An 18,709-nucleotide genomic window follows, 5' to 3' on the forward strand; every position below is an offset into this window, starting at 1 on the left:
TATAGATTTATTTAAAAACCAAAATTTATATATGACATACCAACTTTCATATCTTAAAAATGAATTACAAAATCTCAGAAATTGCAGTATTGATTTGATGTAAATTTTTATATCTTGTTTTGTTCAGATTAATTGTTAAGATTTTATTAATGATACTAAAACTAAAAAAAAATTTAAATACTTATTAAACTTTTAAAGTTTCTATTGTTAAATGGAATTCAAGATACAATTTCATTTCACATTAAGCATATAATTATGTTAATAATTTCATCTATACATGTTATGTAATTAGATTTAATTATTTAAGTTACAAAATAACAAACAAAGTTGTTCAAGCTAAATTTGTTTCAGCTTACATATAGGTGTTTTTCATGTTGTTACTATAGCAACCATTTTGTTTAAATTTGTTTTAAATCATTTTAGAACTAAAGAGTCAAATCAGTACTGGATGAAAAATGTTTGAGTAAATATATACTGTACTTTATATTTAAAAAGTATTATTGATGATTAATTATAAAAATTCTCATGACATAGACATGTCAGAGAAAGTATATCTAGCATTAAATTCATTTTATAAGTTAATTTCTATTGAATTTGAAAAAACCTAGGAAAAAAAACTAGCAGCCTTGGCTATTAAATGTTATCATCTGTTTAAAGATTAATATAGAACGCTTTGATTTGAGATGTGAGAAATTTCTAAAAGATTGTCTTTCTGTTAGTTTAAGCTCATCTACCCGGCAAAGAATCTGATGATTTGAGAGTGGATTTGTTGGTTGCTAGGAAAAATGATTCATTTCGTTAGAAAACAGATTGAACTGTAATCATTGTTGGAAGATAATAATTCAGTTTTGTATGCTTCCTTTTCAAGTTATGAGTCACAATCACAGTATAAAGTATGATAAATGCTTATTGGTTGGTTAAGATTATTTAAGCAAGGATTGAATAAAAACAATGTTGAAATAGGCCTGCTTACTTTTATATTGTTAGCTTCCTAATATAATCCAATTAACATGTTTTGCACTTTTTAAAGAATTATTTAGAATTTGTAGCAAATTAGTTTTTTCATAATCAAAAAATCTTACTGGAACTAAAACAAAATAATATAAATAAATAACGCCTTTTTAACAGTCCAGCAAAACACACATGTAAGGAAAGGGAAATATCGACAGGCATATATCGCAAACCGATTTATCAGCCTATTATCATCCCAAAGAATTCTACGGATACTAAGCACGTTAAATATGCGGCATTTAGAGTTTGGATTGAAAGAGCGTACACCCACTGCACGAGTTTATATGATACATATGAAGAATTATATTACATACAAAAAACAGCAGCACAGCAGGGATACCACAGAAGAGAGATTGGAGCACTTATTAAGACTACAGAAACAAAACGAGCAACCTCCCGAAACTGATCAAAGAAAAAATGTGGTTCTTAATTATTTTCCGTTTCTAAACAAGATAATTAAGAAAGTTGCCAACAAAAATAATCTACGAATAATATATCGACGCAATCCAACTGTGTACAGAATGTTGAGGAATGATGATAAGAAGGATAATCGAAATATGTTGATGGGGGTATATTCTATACCAGAGATGGGGAACCTTTTTACCATTAGAGGCCACATTTAAATTAGGCAGCAATAAGAGAGGCCGCATAAGCTGATTGACCTAAGAAAGTGACTTTTGTGAAATTATTATAGTTTTTCTATAGATTTAACAATTTATTGCATTATATAGAAAAAATAAAATATAATACTACAAAATTTTAAATATAATATACATATAAAATAATATAAAAATATTATAAAAAAATACAATAAAAAATATTTTTTTATTCACTAAGTTAGTGACTTATTTGGCTTTGTTTTTTGTTTGACAGTAATTGTATATTTGGATCAAGCTTCGTAACACACAGCTTTAATTGATCCTCTAAATGTGCATCTGTAATTTGCGTTCTTAAATTTGTTTTTATTTTTGACATGAGAGAAAATGTTGTCTCGCAACAGTAGGTACTTCCGAAGCAGGAAAGTAAACGGCGAGCATGTTCTCGAAGGCATGGATATTCAACAGCATTTTTCCAGATTTCTATGGGATCCTTTTTAGCGTTAAAAAGGGATTTGATGATACTATCTTCCCCTAAATCAATTAACTCCATTTGTAGTTCTGCAGGAGCCTCGGATATATCTATTAAATGTGGTTCAAATGCCAGTTTCATAGCAGGAGTGTGCTCGTCAAAATCAGAAAATCTATTAGTATACTCTTCTATTAAACAATCCAAGACACCTACATATTCATCGAATATTTTATTTTCACAGTTCTGCTCATTTAACATTTTAGCTAGCTCCGGGAAGTGTTGTGCAGATATTTCCGATCGACAAAGCAATGTTTTGAAAAATGATAATTTTTTTCTAAACGCTTGGATCTTTTGCCACATTTCATAAATATACCTCGTTTCACCTTGCAGGCAAATATTTAAATTGTTTTGTTTTGTCATCATATCAGACAAAAATGCAAGGTTTCTGAGAAATACTTCATCTGATAGATCACATTGTTTTCCTTGTTCTTGATAAAAGTTTAAAATTTGTCGTCGTAAAGACAAAACTTTTATCAAAACCTGACCTGTTGATAGCCAGCGAACCTTGCAGTAGTATGGTAGGTCAACACTATACGTTTCCTCATCTAAAGAGAGCATCTGCCGAAATTCACGATGACGCATTGCATTTACGCGAATATAGTTGACAATGGCAATGGTTCTATCCAGAGTGTCTTGCAAAATGGTAGATTTTGCGCAAAGATTTTGCTGATGCAAAATGCAGTGAAATGATATCAATTTTTTCAAGTTTAAGTTTTCCTTTTTTAACAAAGCAACGAATCCTTCTTTTTTGCCTCTCATGGAAGGTGCGCCATCGGTGCAGACACTGACTAAATTACTGACATTCAATTGTAATTTATTACATACTTCTTTGAAGTTTTCGAAAATATCGGCTCCTCGAGTTCTTCCAGTTAGTGTACCCAACGCAAGTAGTTCTTCGTAACATTGAAAATCTTTAGTTATAGCACGAATAAAATATAAAACTTGTGCCGAATCTGTTTTATCAGTGCTTTCATCTAAAGCAATTGAAAAATAAACATCTTCATTTTGTATAATTGTATGAAGTTGCTCTGTTACATTTTGCGCTAATTCGTGCTGTCGATCTGTTACAGTTCTTCTTGAAAGAGGTAATTGTTTGTATTTGTCGACATTTCTTGGATCTAACATACTCACTGCTTCAACAATACATTCTTTAATTATTTCAATGTCACTAAATGGTTTGCCCCTTTTTCCAAGTATATGTGCTATTTTATACGTAACAGCAACTGCAGCGGAATTTTGATTTACAAAGGCACTAAAAGATGCCTGCTGATGATGCTTCTCATTTTTCAACTTTTGAAGTGCAGCTTTTCGTGATTCACCTTCTAAAGCGAAATATTTATGTTCTTTATGAGTCAAATAGTGTTTATTTGCATTCGCTTTTTTTAAAGTATTTAAAACTGTATTGCACAACAAACACATCATTTTATCTTTCTCAGCAGTAAAGAAAAAATCTAACTCCCATTCTACATTAAATGTTCTGTTTTCATCACCTAATTTTCTTCTCTTACTATTTGACATGATGGATAAAAAAACGAATATCAAATAATATCTTTAACAAAGTGTATACTTTCTAGAAATACAATAAAACCGTGTAACTGTTATAAGCACTCACTGTTAACTACAGTTTGCTGAAGATCGCAACAGGGAAGCGTTGAGAGATGCGAGTCAGAGAAGCCAAAGCAAGGTGTGACACTCAAATGGGAGATCTGAAACCGAGTTTTGTTTACTTCTTAGACAAGGTAGTTGGCGCTGCTAGCGCTTTTTAAACAGTTTTTTAAAAAATTAACATTTTTTAAACAGTTTTTTTTCGTTTAGTTACTAAACGAAAAAAAACTGTTTAAAAAATTAACATTGAGTGTCCAAGTCTGAAACGGATGGTCTGTGGGCCAGAGCCTCGCTCATGCGTGTTAGAGTCCGTTTCAGACTAGTATTCTGACGTCATGTTACAATATGACTGTCTTTGGCGGGATTTTTCGCGTAACTGTCATGGCGTTGATGTACAATAGTTGTTTGAAACGAACTCTACCATTTTGTACTAGGTGGCAAAGGGCCGCACAAGAACCTCGCGGAGGCCGCAGGTTCCCCACCTAGGTTCTATACCTATAAAGGATCGTCGGTTTAATTCTGACCTCGTGTATATTGGGGGTAACTATGCGGAACTTAAAACAAAGGATAAATGAACACAAATATTCTGTGAGTAGGAACATCGATAGTATAGTTCTGGTGGCATTTGCCAAACAACAGGATGTAACCGTATACTGGGATCGTGCGGCAATCATTAGGGCCATGAGACCTTTACAGGTGGTGAGGCATCTTGAAAAAATAGAAATACATAAAGCGCATATAGCCACGGAATGTATTAATCACAGAGATGCAGAGGGATTAGCCACTGCTTGGAAATCATTTTATAATAACACAAGTTGATATATGTATCCACGTTGATGGCACTATTATTTATTTAAATTTATTTGTTTACTTTTTTATTTTATGTTTTTGTAATATGAATAACCTACAAGTGGTTTTTTCTGTTGTTCTGTGCAAACGCAGTTTAATTTTATTTAATTTTGTATTACATAGGTTTGAATATTTTGTTCTTTTTAATATTGGAATAACTGATGAAGGCTGCTAAAATCGGTTGAAAACATTCTTAGAGAATTAAATGTTTTTGCTGGACCATTAAAAAGGCATTATTTATTTATATTATTTTAGTTTTTTCGTCATGAAAAGGTATTTACTGCAGTGGTTCTTAATCAGTATGCTACAGACTTCTCATAGGAGTCCATAAAATTTCAAAAAATTGTTGAAAGATGCTAGTTGTTCCTTTTTAATTAAAAATTAAATTTATGTAAAATTATTCTTAAAGTCAAAATATTCTTTCCATTGTTTTGAAGACTATCTACTACAGCTTGAAATTTAAACTCCTTTTGCTGTTTGGTATTGTTTACTAATATTCAGATCTTCAGTGTCAGTTTTTTGTTTTATACATGTAAGTTCATTGTTGTAATATTGGCTTCTTGATATGTCACCAAAATTGTGCATGCACCATTAACTCAGTCTCAACAGGAGTGAACATAGCAAGTATCAAACTATTATTAACAACTTGATAAGTTTGTAAATTATTAGGCTTTCTTTGAGTTTTTTTTTTATAAGCAGAAAATTCTAATACAGGTACTCCTCACTTTACAACCGAGTTCCGTTCCTATGACTACGTCTTTAAGCGAATTGGTTGATAAGTGAGGAGCTTGCAGTCAGGAATATAAGATCGTTGTAAAATTATAAAAATTATGCAACAAACTTCAAATTTATTCATAAAAAGATATGCATATGTACGTACATATTATCATTTGTTTATTTGGTTATCTGGATCTGTAGAGGTTTTTTTCCAGGTAAAGGAGATGATGACGATGAAATAAAAGTTGTACCTTTGAGGGCTAAGGTCTTGGATGTAACAGTCGAAAAGAAACTTGTAACTGTGGTTTGCATTGTAATTTTTTTTTTCTTGATAAATTTCTCTATAGCACTTCAAAAGTTCACTCATTCCATGTTCAACTTTATTAAAATGTTTAGTATTTGGACTAGCCTCAAGTTTCAACATAGCCGCATTAATTTTGGAGAAATCACCAGCTAACCCATGTAACATGAATTTCTTTTTCACTTCTTCAGTTCTTTCGTCTTCTTTCTCTTTCAAATACTGCATCGCTTCTAACTCTATTAAATCTTCATTTGTTAGCTCTCCATCGGCATAATCCACTAATTCAGCAATGTCTTCCACTTCAACATCTAAATTAAGCGCATTGGCAAGACCCGCAATTGTTTAAATTACATCAAACTGACTAAAAAAGTCCATAGCAAGCCTATACTATGCTCAGTGAGAATGTCACCAATCGCCACTGATCGGCACTCAAGCTGAGAAAGGGGATTTCCCAAATTGCAGATTGAAACTCGATAGGTCATAAGTGTGAGTGGTCATTAAGCAGATAGGTCGTAAAGTGAGAAGTACGTATATGTAACTTTTGATCCATTTTAAAAATTAAATTTTTAAAAATTTATTATTCACAGAGTGAATTTTTAATTAGTAAGATGTTCCTAGATACATGTGTGTGTACAGTTGATAGTAAATATTAAATTATTTTATCAATTATCTGAGTAAAAAACTCATTAACATAAGCAATTATTATTAAAATAACCTACCTAAATTTTTTAATTGTGGTGATACACCAGTTGTTTTTTTTTTATATTTGTATTTTGTATTAAGCCTATGATTAAGTTTCCTCGATCTTTTGTCTAACACTTTCTCGAACTTTCTAATGGTCCTGTTTCCCTGCTGGTGGTAAAACATTTCTGAGAACTACAACGAAAAACAAGGGTGTGGAAGTAGGCCCCGAGGCAAGGAGAGAAAGGGTGAGGGGGACTTTTGAGCTAGCGTTGGGAGAGGACGGACAGTGCGAGGAGATCCTGGTCGCCGTAACGAAGGAGAAGGGAGCGATTCGAGGACAACGAGAGCGAGACATCACGGGAAGGAAGGAAGATCACGGTAGTTCATTTTCATCGATGTGAGTGGACTCTGAAGAAAAAGAAGAGACACGGGTACCCCACCAGCAGTCTTCCCTTATTTCTCTTATTCTTAATATTAATATTTTCCCTTCATTCTACTGTCTCATTTAGTATATAGATTAGGTTAAGTTAGGTTAAGATAGGTTAAGTACAGTTTTAAATTGTCGCGAAGTACTGTTGCACTCTCTTTCCGATATAATTATATGTTACGCGAGTTGTATGTATCGGAGTTGGGATCACTGAGAATATTGTATACTTGCACGAACAACAATAAAACTTTTGTTGTAGACCACTTTCTTTGTGTTGTCCATCCATGTGCTCACTACAATGGCGTCCGCGACAGGATCCCAACAATAATAGAGGTGCACGGTCTTTAGTCTATGTACGTAAGTGATACATATTGTAATTTATAATCGGTTTAGTTAGGTTACTTATTGTAATATTATCATATTGTGTACCAAGTATGGATAACCAAATCGGAAGTTCGGTGGTAACCGAGAATGTAAGCCAAAACCAACCATTAATTATTACAGGGTTCTTAGGTATGATTCCCATGTTTTCGGGAACTCAGAATGATAATATAAATATAAAACAATTCTTCAATACCATCGAAAATATTGCCTGTTTAGCTGGGTGGGGCAATAATGTTAAAGTTGCTGTGTTGCAAGCAAAATTGAAGGGTGAGCCCCTAACTACGTTTATGTGCCTCCTGGAACAATATCCTGGGTCGTATGATGAAATAAAATGGGATTTAATTAAATGTTTTAGCAAAAAAGAGGACAGTGGTAAAATTATAGTTGACCAACTTTTAAACATAAGACAGAGGAATGGTGAATCTGTGACCGATTTTTCGGTTCGGACGAAGACGTTATTAGCCAGGGCAGTTAAAGGGAATAATAAGTTAAGCATGTTCCGTGATGATATAATTATGGAGCGTTTTATACAAGGCCTAAGAGGTAACATAAGGGAGAACGTGTTAAGGAGAGCCCCAAAAACGTTGGAAGAAGCTTTCGACATCGCTGAACGCGAAGAGAATATAGAGAAGTATAGTGATAGTCGTTTTGAACACAAGGGAGTGAATATGGGAGTCAAGGAGGAAGTTGACGAGATGAGAGGGAAATGTGAAGGTATAGAAACTCAAAAGGATAAGATAGGTGAAAGGATGTCAGGATTAGAGAAGAAACTTGATACACTAGTTGAGGCAGTTAGTATGCTGTTGAATAAAGAGGATAAGGCAAGAAGGGTTACTGATAGGAAATGTTACACGTGTGGTGAGGAAGGCCATTTCGCGCGGAATTGCCCAGATCATAGGGATAGACCGTTAAACTAAAAGAGGAGCGTCAAACGGGCCAGCATGAGGCTCCTTGCATTAAAATAAGACTGGCTAATGAGGTATATTTGTCACCCAAGGGACTCCCAATTGTTGAGGGAATGATCAATGGATAAAATTGTGCTTCCTCATTGACACGGGCGGTGAAAAGTCGATAATGAATTTAGCAGCCATCACTTGCATACCAAAAAGGAGCGTGGTTAGGGCAACTATCGAAGGTGAAATGTTAGGAATAAGGGGGATAACGGGTGAAGTGACAGAATGTGAAAGAACCATACATGCGGAAATTGATTATGATAACCAATCGAACAAAGTGACGGTCGCATGTATGAAACTGCCTAGACATGTAGATTATGATGGGGTACTGGGAATGGATATTGTGCGCAAGGTATACAAAATCATCGAGAAGGTCAGGATTGCTGTACAAGGTACTGTTACAAACCATGAAAGACTCATGAGTCCGTATGACGATTTTAGTAATGTTAAACACTTGGCAATTCAAGGGCTAGACGGTTTGTCGATTGAGGAAAAAGATCGCGTGTATAATATATTTAGGAAACATCCCAACTGCTTTGCTGAATCGATAGAAGAGTTGACAGGTATGATAGGTGAAACGCATAAACCCGTTATAGATCAAACCAGACCGATAAGTACACGTCAGTATAGGATCCCTGAGTGTTACTTAAAAGGGTTAAGGTCGCTAATCAATGATTATTTAAAGGCAGGGATCATCGAGGAGAGTTCCTCGATGATCCCTGCTTTTAAATAATCATTGAGTTCCATGCGGAGGAGAGTTCCTCCGCATGGAACTCATTGATACACATCATTGAAAAGGAAGATGGCGACATTAGGATGACATTAGATCTCCGGCGGGTAAATGACCTAACAGAGTCCCAAGAATTCCCTATAGCCCGCGTTGATGAAATTCTGACCAAATTTCATGGGTGCAAGTACTTTTCTGTATTGGACTTAAAATCAGGGTATTGTCAAATAAATCTAGATCCATCTGTTAGACACGTGTACGCCTTTTCCACCTCGTGGGGGAAATTTCAGATGTGCCGACTTCCACAGGGTGCCAAAAATAGTGGCCGCTTTTTTCAGGCGATTATGTCAAAAATTTTAGCAAGATTTATAGGGATATGTTGTTATGTTTTTCAAGATGATATTGTTGTGTTTTCCAAATCCATAGATGATCATGTAACGGCACTTGACGAAGTCATAGGGATTCTGAATAGGAATAACCTAAAATTACACCCTACGAAAAGTTGGTTTGTTGTAGGTGAAGTAAAGTACCTGGGCCACATTATAAGCCAAGAGGGGATACGTCCCGACAGTAGTAATGTCAGCGCCATATTAAATATGAAACCCCCCATTAATGTAAAGGGAGTAAGAAGTTTTTTAGGCATGGTGGGCTTCTTCAGAAGTTTCATACCCAGATTTTCAGGCATTGCCCTACCCTTGACGAACTTAACTAAAAAGGGGAGAAAATTCTCATGGAACGAGGATTGCCAGAAAAGTTTTGAAGAATTTAAATGCATATTGTCAAGTCCCCCTCTGTTAAGACATCCGAACTTTAATTCCCCCTTCGAATTGTACACCGATGCGTCCGATGAATGCATGGGTGCCGTCCTAGGACAAAAGGAGGGCGAGGAGTTTTACCCTATAGGATATTTTAGCCGTAAGTTCAACGGGGCCGAAAAGAACTATGCCACAATTGAAAAAGAATGTCTTGCAATAATCTTGGCAGTGCGTCATTTTAAACCAATCGTGTTAGGTTATAAAATTAATTTGTATACTGACCACAAGCCCCTCATATTTTTAAATAATATGAACAATCACAATAAAAGATTAATGCGATGGGCAACTGAAATAACGAATTATGATTTAAGGATCAATCATATAAAAGGAAAGAGTAATGAAGTTGCTGACATGTTATCACGTCCTAATTTGGGTAATAAGAGATTAGAGAAAGACGTGAGTAGCAACATGATTGACAATAAGGAATTGTGGAAGCAAGTGGTAGAGTCACAAAAGAGGGATGAATTCTTAATAAAGTTGCGTAAAAATTGTAAAAGGACTAATGGTCAAGGGATTATAAACGAAATCCAGCCTGAATTCCAGATAGACGGTGATATTGTTATGAATGTGAAACCAGGTAGGATGGGGCTTAGGAAGTGGGCCCATGTGTGTGTGGGAAGGGATATGGTTGATCGTGTCATATGGTCCTTCCATAGCTCCAACCTATCTGGCCATTTCGGAGTCAAGAAAACATGTCACATAACTGATAGGTATTATTATATAAAAAATTTAAAAAGTCATGTCAAACATGTAATCAGGGATTGCAAAACTTGCCAGCAGCATAACCTAAACAAAGGCCGGGCTCCATTTCAGGAAACTGAAACTGCTGATTTCCCTTTTCAGAAGGTAGCCACTGACATCATAGGCCCACTAAGAACGTCCCAGAAGGGGAATAAATACATATTAACCGTGGTCGATATTTACACCCGTTATTCTGAGGCAATCCCCGTCCCAAATCAAACATCTAAGGAAATTGCTGAAAAGTTTTTTGACAATATTATATGTCGTTATGGTTGCCCTAATGTCATTATATCTGACAGAGAGGCAAACTTTACTTCGGGTTTGTTCCAAGGGATATGTGATGATCTGGCTATAAAGCACAATGTTACGACCGCCTATCGCCCATCCTCAAACTCTGTATGTGAACGCTTTAACAAAACGATATGTGGAATCATCGCCTGGATATCGATGGGTGACAATTGTAATTGGGACAGTTTTATCCACCCGGCCACGTTCGCTTATAACAACTCAACTCATTCGGCTACGGGGGATTCCCCTGCCTTTCTCTTATACGGGGTTGATCCCCGTTTTCCGAATGCATTCCGAATGCAAGGAAGATGAGGAGGACATCAGTCACCAAGAGAGGAGTCCTGAATTTGTCGATAAATTGAATGTGTTAAGGAAGACTGCATACGAATTGGAGAGAAAGCGGAACTTAAAAAACAGAATGAGAGAAAACAATGGAAAAAGGATTAAAGAATGGAAAGAAGGTCAAAAGGTGTGGTTGCTCCAGAAAGGTAAATGGAAGGGAACAGGGAAATTTTCCCCAAAATATGTAGGGCCGTATAGAATTGTTCGTTTGCTAGGCCCTGTAACAGTAGAACTGAGTGGTAATCGTAGGGAAGAAAAACTGGTAGTACACATTGATCGCCTAAAGGCCTACTATGCTCCAGTGTATAAAGACAAGACGAAACGAGCTCCGCAACGTCGGGAAATAAGGGAAACACCCGTAGACGAAGATGAGTTGGAAGAAGGAGATCCATACGAACACTTGAGGATGGAGATATCTAACAGAAGACAAAGAGCGGAAGAAGGCAACCACCGATCAAGTGAACCTGAAGTTAATAACGATAAGGGAACTGGTCATGATGGCAGTTCTGTGATAAAACAACACCCGTACAATCTCCGTGGGTGCAAACTTGACTACCGTAAGTTACATTACGGTGTTTGAGACTTGGGGGGGCATATGTGGTGATACACCAGTTGTTTTTTTTTTATATTTGTATTTTGTATTAAGCCTATGATTAAGTTTCCTCGATCTTTTGTCTAACACTTTCTCGAACTTTCTAACGGTCCTGTTTCCCTGCTGGTGGTAAAACATTTCCGAGAACTACAACGAAAAACAAGGGTGTGGAAGTAAGCCCCCGAGGCAAGGAGAGAAAGGGTGAGGGGGACTTTGGAGCTAGCGTTGGGAGAGGATGGACAGTGCGAGGAGATCCTGGTCGCCGTAACGAAGGAGAAGGGAGCGATTCGAGGACAACGAGAGCGAGACATCACGGGAAGGAAGGAAGATCACGGTAGTTCATTTTCATCAATGTGAGTGGACTCTGAAGAAAAAGAAGAGACACGGGTACCCCAGCAGCAGTCTTCCCTTATTTCTCTTATTCTTAATATTAATATTTTCCCTTCATTCTACTGTCTCATTTAGTATATAGATTAGGTTAAGTTAGGTTAAGTACAGTTTTAAATTGTCGCGAAGTACTGTTGCACTCTCTTTCCGATATAATTATATGTTACGCGAGTTGTATGTATCGGAGTTGGGATCACTGAGAATATTGTATACTTGCACGAACAACAATAAAACTTTTGTTGTAGACCACTTTCTTTGTGTTGTCCATCCACGTGCTCACCACATAATAATGAAAGTTTTCTCTCTCAGTAAATTCTTAGTTCATTTGTGATGCTAATATCATCATCTGTTATGATTAAGCTGTATAATTATTAAGAATTGTAATTTTAAACTCTTAAAAATTTTAATCATTAAACATTTAAGTTTAAATTTTTTGCATTGAATAAAAAAAAAACACAATTTCAGGGGAATTAAATACTTCACATGTAAGATTCGTTGCTTCTTTAGTCTGATAATGAAAGTACGAGGTACAAAATGATAAAAACATATTAGTTTGGTTCATTATAATTTGGTTTTCAGCTTTATATTGATATTAGAATGATAGTTTTATAAATATCTTTTGTCATTAAAAATAAAAAAAAAAGTTGAAAAATGAGAAAAAAAAACTGTATTTTGAAGTAGTTTTAATTAATATATTTGCAATCTCATCAGGAGAAAATAAAACTGAATTCTTGAGTGTGAAATGAAATAAGAACTTTTTAAATTAAAAGTGTAATACTGTAAATTCTTATGTAAGCAATAAATTTTTAATAAATTAGAGTGATGAATAAAAATAAAAAATGCATAAAGTAATATATTGTAAAAATAGTAATTGAAGGTAAAATAGTTGAGATACTAAGCCTTTTTAAGTCACATTCACTAATCTTGTTAATGATTGATAGCAAGGATTGTTCTGATATATTAGCATTGTTTAAGAAAATATACTCTTTGATTCAGAACAGGAAGCTAATAATTTGGAGCTATTCCATAAAATAATAAAGCATTCTTTTAAAACTGATTTGATGGTGTTTAAACTAAAAGTTAAATTTTCATGTCATATCAATGTAGTTGGCTGGAGTATTGCCATCAGGATTGTTGTAAAGGGATAAAATATACTTATTATTTGATGATGATGGTTGATTTTTCTAAATGTGTTGAAGGTGTGTTTTATTTTTAAGAAGTTTTATAAAATCAAGTTTGAATCTAACAGATAGAATATAACCAAATTTATGAAATAAACTTATTAATATCAGTAATATATTTTCTGAAAAAGAATAATGTACTACAAAATTTACAAGATAGTTTAAATTAATGTATTGCTCATGGATGTTAGATTGATATAATAAATTTATCCTTAGATTTATTTTGCAATGGATATGGATTCTATGCTTAACTGATTTAATACAAATGAATTCTTTCTTTTTAATTCTCTTAGGTCATCTTCTCTTTGCAATTAACTGCAAAACTTTGTTCTTTTGAATTAGTGTTAAATAAATTTGAAATAATAAGAGAATAAGCTAAACATAGATCTGAAATAACATATCTTTTGACCTCATTATGCTCAGGAGAATTTAATCTCATTTTAGTCTATGCTTCAAATAAGAAAAGTATTATTTTTATAAAATTTATTATATTCAGAAGCAATCTCTTCCGATCATTTTAGATATGCAACTGGGATAGACTTTTTATATCGTTTATGGAACAGCAAACTACATGAAAATATGTTATGTTGTGAACCAGTTATTTGGGTATTAACAAGGAGATTCTCAATTTTTTCAATATGTGCATAAAAGTGAAAGATCTGAACTGAATGAAATGCATTAGAATATATGTTTAAGCTATGCAGAAAAAATTAGCAGTCTTTTGATTTAAAGTAATGAAGTTAGTTCAAATGCAATGTAGCCTAATTGCAACCTTCATACAGAAGCATTAGTATCAAAAACCATGCCAGATGATTTAAAAGTAACTAGTAACACTACGAAACCAGCTTCAACTAGAACTATATAAAATTGAGGATGTTTCAGTTATGCTTATTTGAAAAGCTATGCAAGGCAATAAAACCTGGAGATATCTCTAAATTACTTCTACATGAAGCACATTGGTTGTTCAGGAGGCATTTCACTCTTCATTTATGCAGAGTTTTTGTTCTACATGGTTAGGCAGTAAAAAAATTTATAATAATTAATTAACATACTTCATCTTTTTCTCCAGCAATTTGTTTTCAATGTTAATGTGTTTCAGATGTATTTAACACCCTTCTCTATAAAAATTTTGAAGTGTGTTAAGTTAACAAAATCCAATTAGAATTCATGGGAAAACTACATAAATTGAGTTTGCCAGTACAAAATTTAAAATAGATATATAAGAGAAGTACTTTAAATTATTTTACACTAATTTTACTCACATTTTCATGGGGAGAAAAATTAATAATAAAATGTCCGTTGAAACACTTAAATTTTATTTCTTGTCAATGTCATTGCTACATTGCAAAGCAATCAACCTGTTTTTTTCTAAATGATTGAAAATTATTATCTTTGTCATTTGAAATATTTTAATTTTATTTCAGTTTTATCATCATCCATGTTTTTTTTTTTTTGGATGATTCTTTTATTATTATTATTTAGAAATTTTCAAGTATTAGCCAAATACTAAGTTCAGAGAATATGTACATTTTTTTTAATGTCATTGATGTAGCATTAGAATACTTGCACCAATTCTGTGAGCAACTCCAGAACTTTTCTTGTAATAACTGGAAGTCATGTTTCAGAGATTAGATCTTAACTGATACTCAGTTATAAGCTTTCTCACATTCTCCTTTGTCCAAACTTCCTGTTTGTCATGTGACAAAAAGTTTTATCAATTGGTTTGAGCTATCAAGATCTTGAATCTACTAGAACATCAAATTTCAAATTCAAAAACTGAAAGTATGAATTGTCTGGTCTACATTGTCAAAGCAGCCTGAATGTAAGTTTTACATTTCAAGAAATATGAACATGTACAATAGATGTACTGTTCCTCAACAGGCAATGACCCTTCTGGTTTATGTATTTTAACATTGAAGATAAACTTGGGCAAGCTACTCTGGCAGTTGGCCTTAGAACATTTTAAAGAATGATGGAAGGCCAGGAATCTTTTGATTCGGAAGTTACCTTTACCAAATATTTTGGTACTGAGTCAGAATGTAATGTTGAGAATTAGTAACAAGAGCTGATTAGCTCTGGCTTGAAAATCATTTTTGGTACAATAATATAATAATTTTATCAGTAGATGTAATTTATTATCATATAAAAAGGAACTTGTCGGGTTTGTATCCCGACTGCCCGGTTAAAGTAAATCAACCAACATGTTGTAACATAAAAAACATAGCATCTTTATTAACTAGTAGTAGATTAAATTCTGACTCCAATCTTACAATGTTTTTGGCTTTTATGACGAGCGGTAGCACAGTTCGTGGAGCGTAGCGTAGGGGGCGACTGGTAGTCTCGGCAGCTAGTCCAGAAGTGTCTTCATGGGCTAACGCTCCGGGCAATTTACCGCCTTACAGAAATGTTGACTATTTACAAGAATTTAGTTCGCGACAAGAAGTAGTTCGCGACCGCAACAGAGTTNTCTAATCAATTTTTTTTTTAAAGTTGAAGCTTGTTATTGGCGTATTTATTATTAAAATATTTAAGAACGAGAGATGTGATTGGTCGAGGGGAGGTGGTATTGAGTGATAATGATTTTCTACAGTCACGAGCTCATGACCGAGCGAAATTCATACTGTTTGGAGTTTCAATTTTTCTAAAGTGCTTCTTTTCAGTTTATTCTAACGCGAAGTAATCTTTAAGATACAAAAGGATGTCCATTTGTTATACATAACATGCTTCTGTACTTGACAGTTTGAATGCATCTCTTAGGAAAAATAAAAAATAAAATAAAATAAAAATTCGATAGAAATAACTTCGAACGAATGGTAAAATCTTTCATTATAATTTATTCTTTACTAAATCATTTTATATTTTAATTTTTATCCTTTATCTATCCTTAAAACAAAATGGGTGCCTCATACATTAACTGCTTTGTTTTAAGTTTAATGAGTAGAAATTACGTTAAAAAAATGCTTACATTAATAAATTTTTGTTGTTTAGATATGAATTACTAACAAACACCCAAAAATTTCAGTATAAGTATTTTTTTTAACAGTGATCTCAAGTTAAATTTTTATATGGTAAAAATAAATGTTTATTACAGTTAATGCAATTTATGTAATATTAGACTTATCAAATCTGGTGTTGAAAATTGATTGTAATTACTTTGAATTTAGTTATTTTATAAAAATTTTTTAAACAGAATCAGACTGAAAATTAGCATAAAAACTATTTTCACTGATTACCTACTTTTATACAAGTAAAAGAAGAATATTGTAAGGAAAATATTTAATCTATTGAGCCAATTGATGTACTGTACCTTTTTAATAGTGGGTGAAGATGCAGGAAAAACTAACATTTTAGACCTGGTAAAGGACTATCTTAAGGTGTAACAGATTAAAAAGAGGAATGCCAGTATCTGTTAGGAAAGAAGATATGACAGATTAAAGAAGCAAGGGGAAGTGGACTATTATTGGTGACAGTTGATATAAAAAACTAAAGGGTTAATCAGTTTACAGTGGCTAGTTCATTCTTGGAAATTTATTGCAATTAAAAAATATATTATTACTGTAATATGTTCTGATGTGCTTTTATGCTAATTTAGTCTTGTTAAATATTGCATTTGTTTAAATTTTATTTTTTACTTTTAGTAAATGTACAGGAACATTATTTCTTTTTAACTTGTTTCTGGATCTTTAATTAATTCTGTTAAATAAATTAAATGATCAATTTTGGGCATATAGTTTCATTTTTGTGAAGTACAATAATACGCGAACCCAGAGTTACACGATTTTCAAATCTCGTCGATTCGTCTTTTGTTTGAGAGCCACACAACTCGATTACTCACTCCACCCACACTATTGTTCAGCTTACATGGTTGGACATGTTGTGCGGAATCGACACATAGCTACAATTTATTTTGTGTTATTTATTTCTGTGTTTGTTATATCTACGGAGACTCGAGAGACTATGTGGTGATTTCTTGTAACCATGAACGAATCAAAAGACGAGATAAGATTAACGAGAACATTTATTAGCTTATATACATCCAACTTGGATTTTGCACAAATTGCGAAATTATACCACGACTTACATGGTTATCGCTCGGTCCCACCTATCACATAAGTTCGGGGTATTACTGTACCTAAAAAGGATTTCATTAATGATCACAAAGCATATTGATTGAGAACAGTTTTGCTTTTAATTTGTTTGTTTTTTAGTAAAATAATTTTAATAGTTTAGTTGAATAAAAGTTTATATCTTTAATGGTGAATTTATGGTGATAATATACTAACAGAATTTTAATTATTAATATTTCTATGCAGATTCTTAAATTATTTTATTGAAAAAAATTTGATTTCATTTTTAGGAAGAAAATTGAATCAATAGGCAAAATGACTCAAATGACTCAAGAAGAAATTATTACCAATACTAAAACTGTTATCCAGGGATTAGAAGCTCTAAAAAATGAGCATCTTTCTATTCTTAACGGACTTCTCTCTTCTTTAAAAGCTGTTCAACAAGAAAAAGGAGATAGCAACTTGATGGAAGAGAAATCATCTCTCATTAAAAAACATTTGGATTCCATTGAACTTGGCTTGGGTGAAGCTCAGGTAATTTAAAGTTTATATTTAAAATTGTGCTTAATACAAATGTTAGTGCCTTCCTCCCTCAAAAATTTTTTTTATGGTCTTACCAGTGGGTGAATGGATAAAACCACTGAATGCTTTAGTTGATCATGGGTTCATGTCTTACTAGTGAGCTGCTCACACAGTGTTTTCTGGGTATTCTTTGTGTGTATACTTCTAAATGGTCCAGTTTCCCATAGAAAGTTCTCCTGAGAGACATCCCTCCTCATCAGATCACCCATGGGTTACATTGATGTATTTCATCAAACAAAACTAAATGAAACCAACTTTTTCCTTATTGTCAAAGTCATATTTTGCATATAACAAGATTGTTAATTATAAACCTAATAGATTGATTAACTAAAAATAAGATGAAACTTAGAAATTTAATTGAAATCAATTTATATAATTATGTATACACATATAACATACATAATTATATAATTGTATATAATTATGTATGTTATATGTTTATATAATTATGTATTGGGTTGTTCAGAAAGTAAGTTTGTTTTTTTTACCACTAGACGGATTAGTCATATTTTTTCCGCCATTTTCATTCTAAACTGTATTATCATTATATATTTTGACAGCTAGCATTTTAAGGATTATATGTAAAAAATTTTGTTTGATTTTGTGCAATTGTTTATTTTTTGTGTCCCATCAAATATAGAAGATCAAAAGCAGCATTTTTGGCATATTTTGCTCTTTTATTACCAAAAAGGTAAGAATGCTGTTCAAGTGAGAAAAAAATTGTGTGACGTGTATGGAGATGATGTGTTGAGAGAAAGACAGTGCCAAAACTGGTTTACAAAATTTTGTTCTGGCAATTTCGATATTGAAAATGCATCACATTTTGGATGGCCAGTTGAAGCCAATGAAAACAAAATAAAGGTATTGATTGAAGCAAACTGCCAAATAACAACATGTGAAATCACTAAGAGATTAAATCTGTCAAATT

General features: G+C 33.3%; 3 protein-coding genes across 3 annotated transcripts in view; 2 read left to right on the forward strand and 1 right to left on the reverse strand.

The window, feature by feature from the left end:
• The window catches only part of LOC111627390 (kinesin light chain-like), a 73,702-nt gene that overhangs the window by 4,391 nt on the left and 50,602 nt on the right, over window positions 1-18,709 (forward strand). The window contains exon 2 of the mRNA XM_023370955.1: window positions 17,490-17,733. Coding sequence (XP_023226723.1) covers window positions 17,490-17,733 — 244 coding nt within the window. The remainder of the gene's footprint in view (window positions 1-17,489; window positions 17,734-18,709) is intronic.
• LOC111627403 (general transcription factor II-I repeat domain-containing protein 2B-like) lies at window positions 1,734-3,926 on the reverse strand. Its single transcript, XM_023370967.1, has one exon. The coding sequence runs from the start codon at window positions 3,655-3,657 to the stop codon at window positions 1,849-1,851; it is 1,809 nt and encodes a 602-aa protein (XP_023226735.1). The 5' UTR covers window positions 3,658-3,926; the 3' UTR covers window positions 1,734-1,848.
• On the forward strand, window positions 7,037-8,748 carry LOC111627404. Its single transcript, XM_023370968.1, has one exon. It carries the CDS (start codon window positions 7,157-7,159, stop codon window positions 8,021-8,023), a length of 867 nt encoding a protein of 288 aa, XP_023226736.1. The 5' UTR covers window positions 7,037-7,156; the 3' UTR covers window positions 8,024-8,748.

Source organism: Centruroides sculpturatus, unplaced genomic scaffold, assembly GCF_000671375.1.
Source record: "Centruroides sculpturatus isolate CEXI.00-Female unplaced genomic scaffold, Cexi_2.0 scaffold434, whole genome shotgun sequence".
NCBI lineage: Eukaryota > Metazoa > Arthropoda > Arachnida > Scorpiones > Buthidae > Centruroides > Centruroides sculpturatus.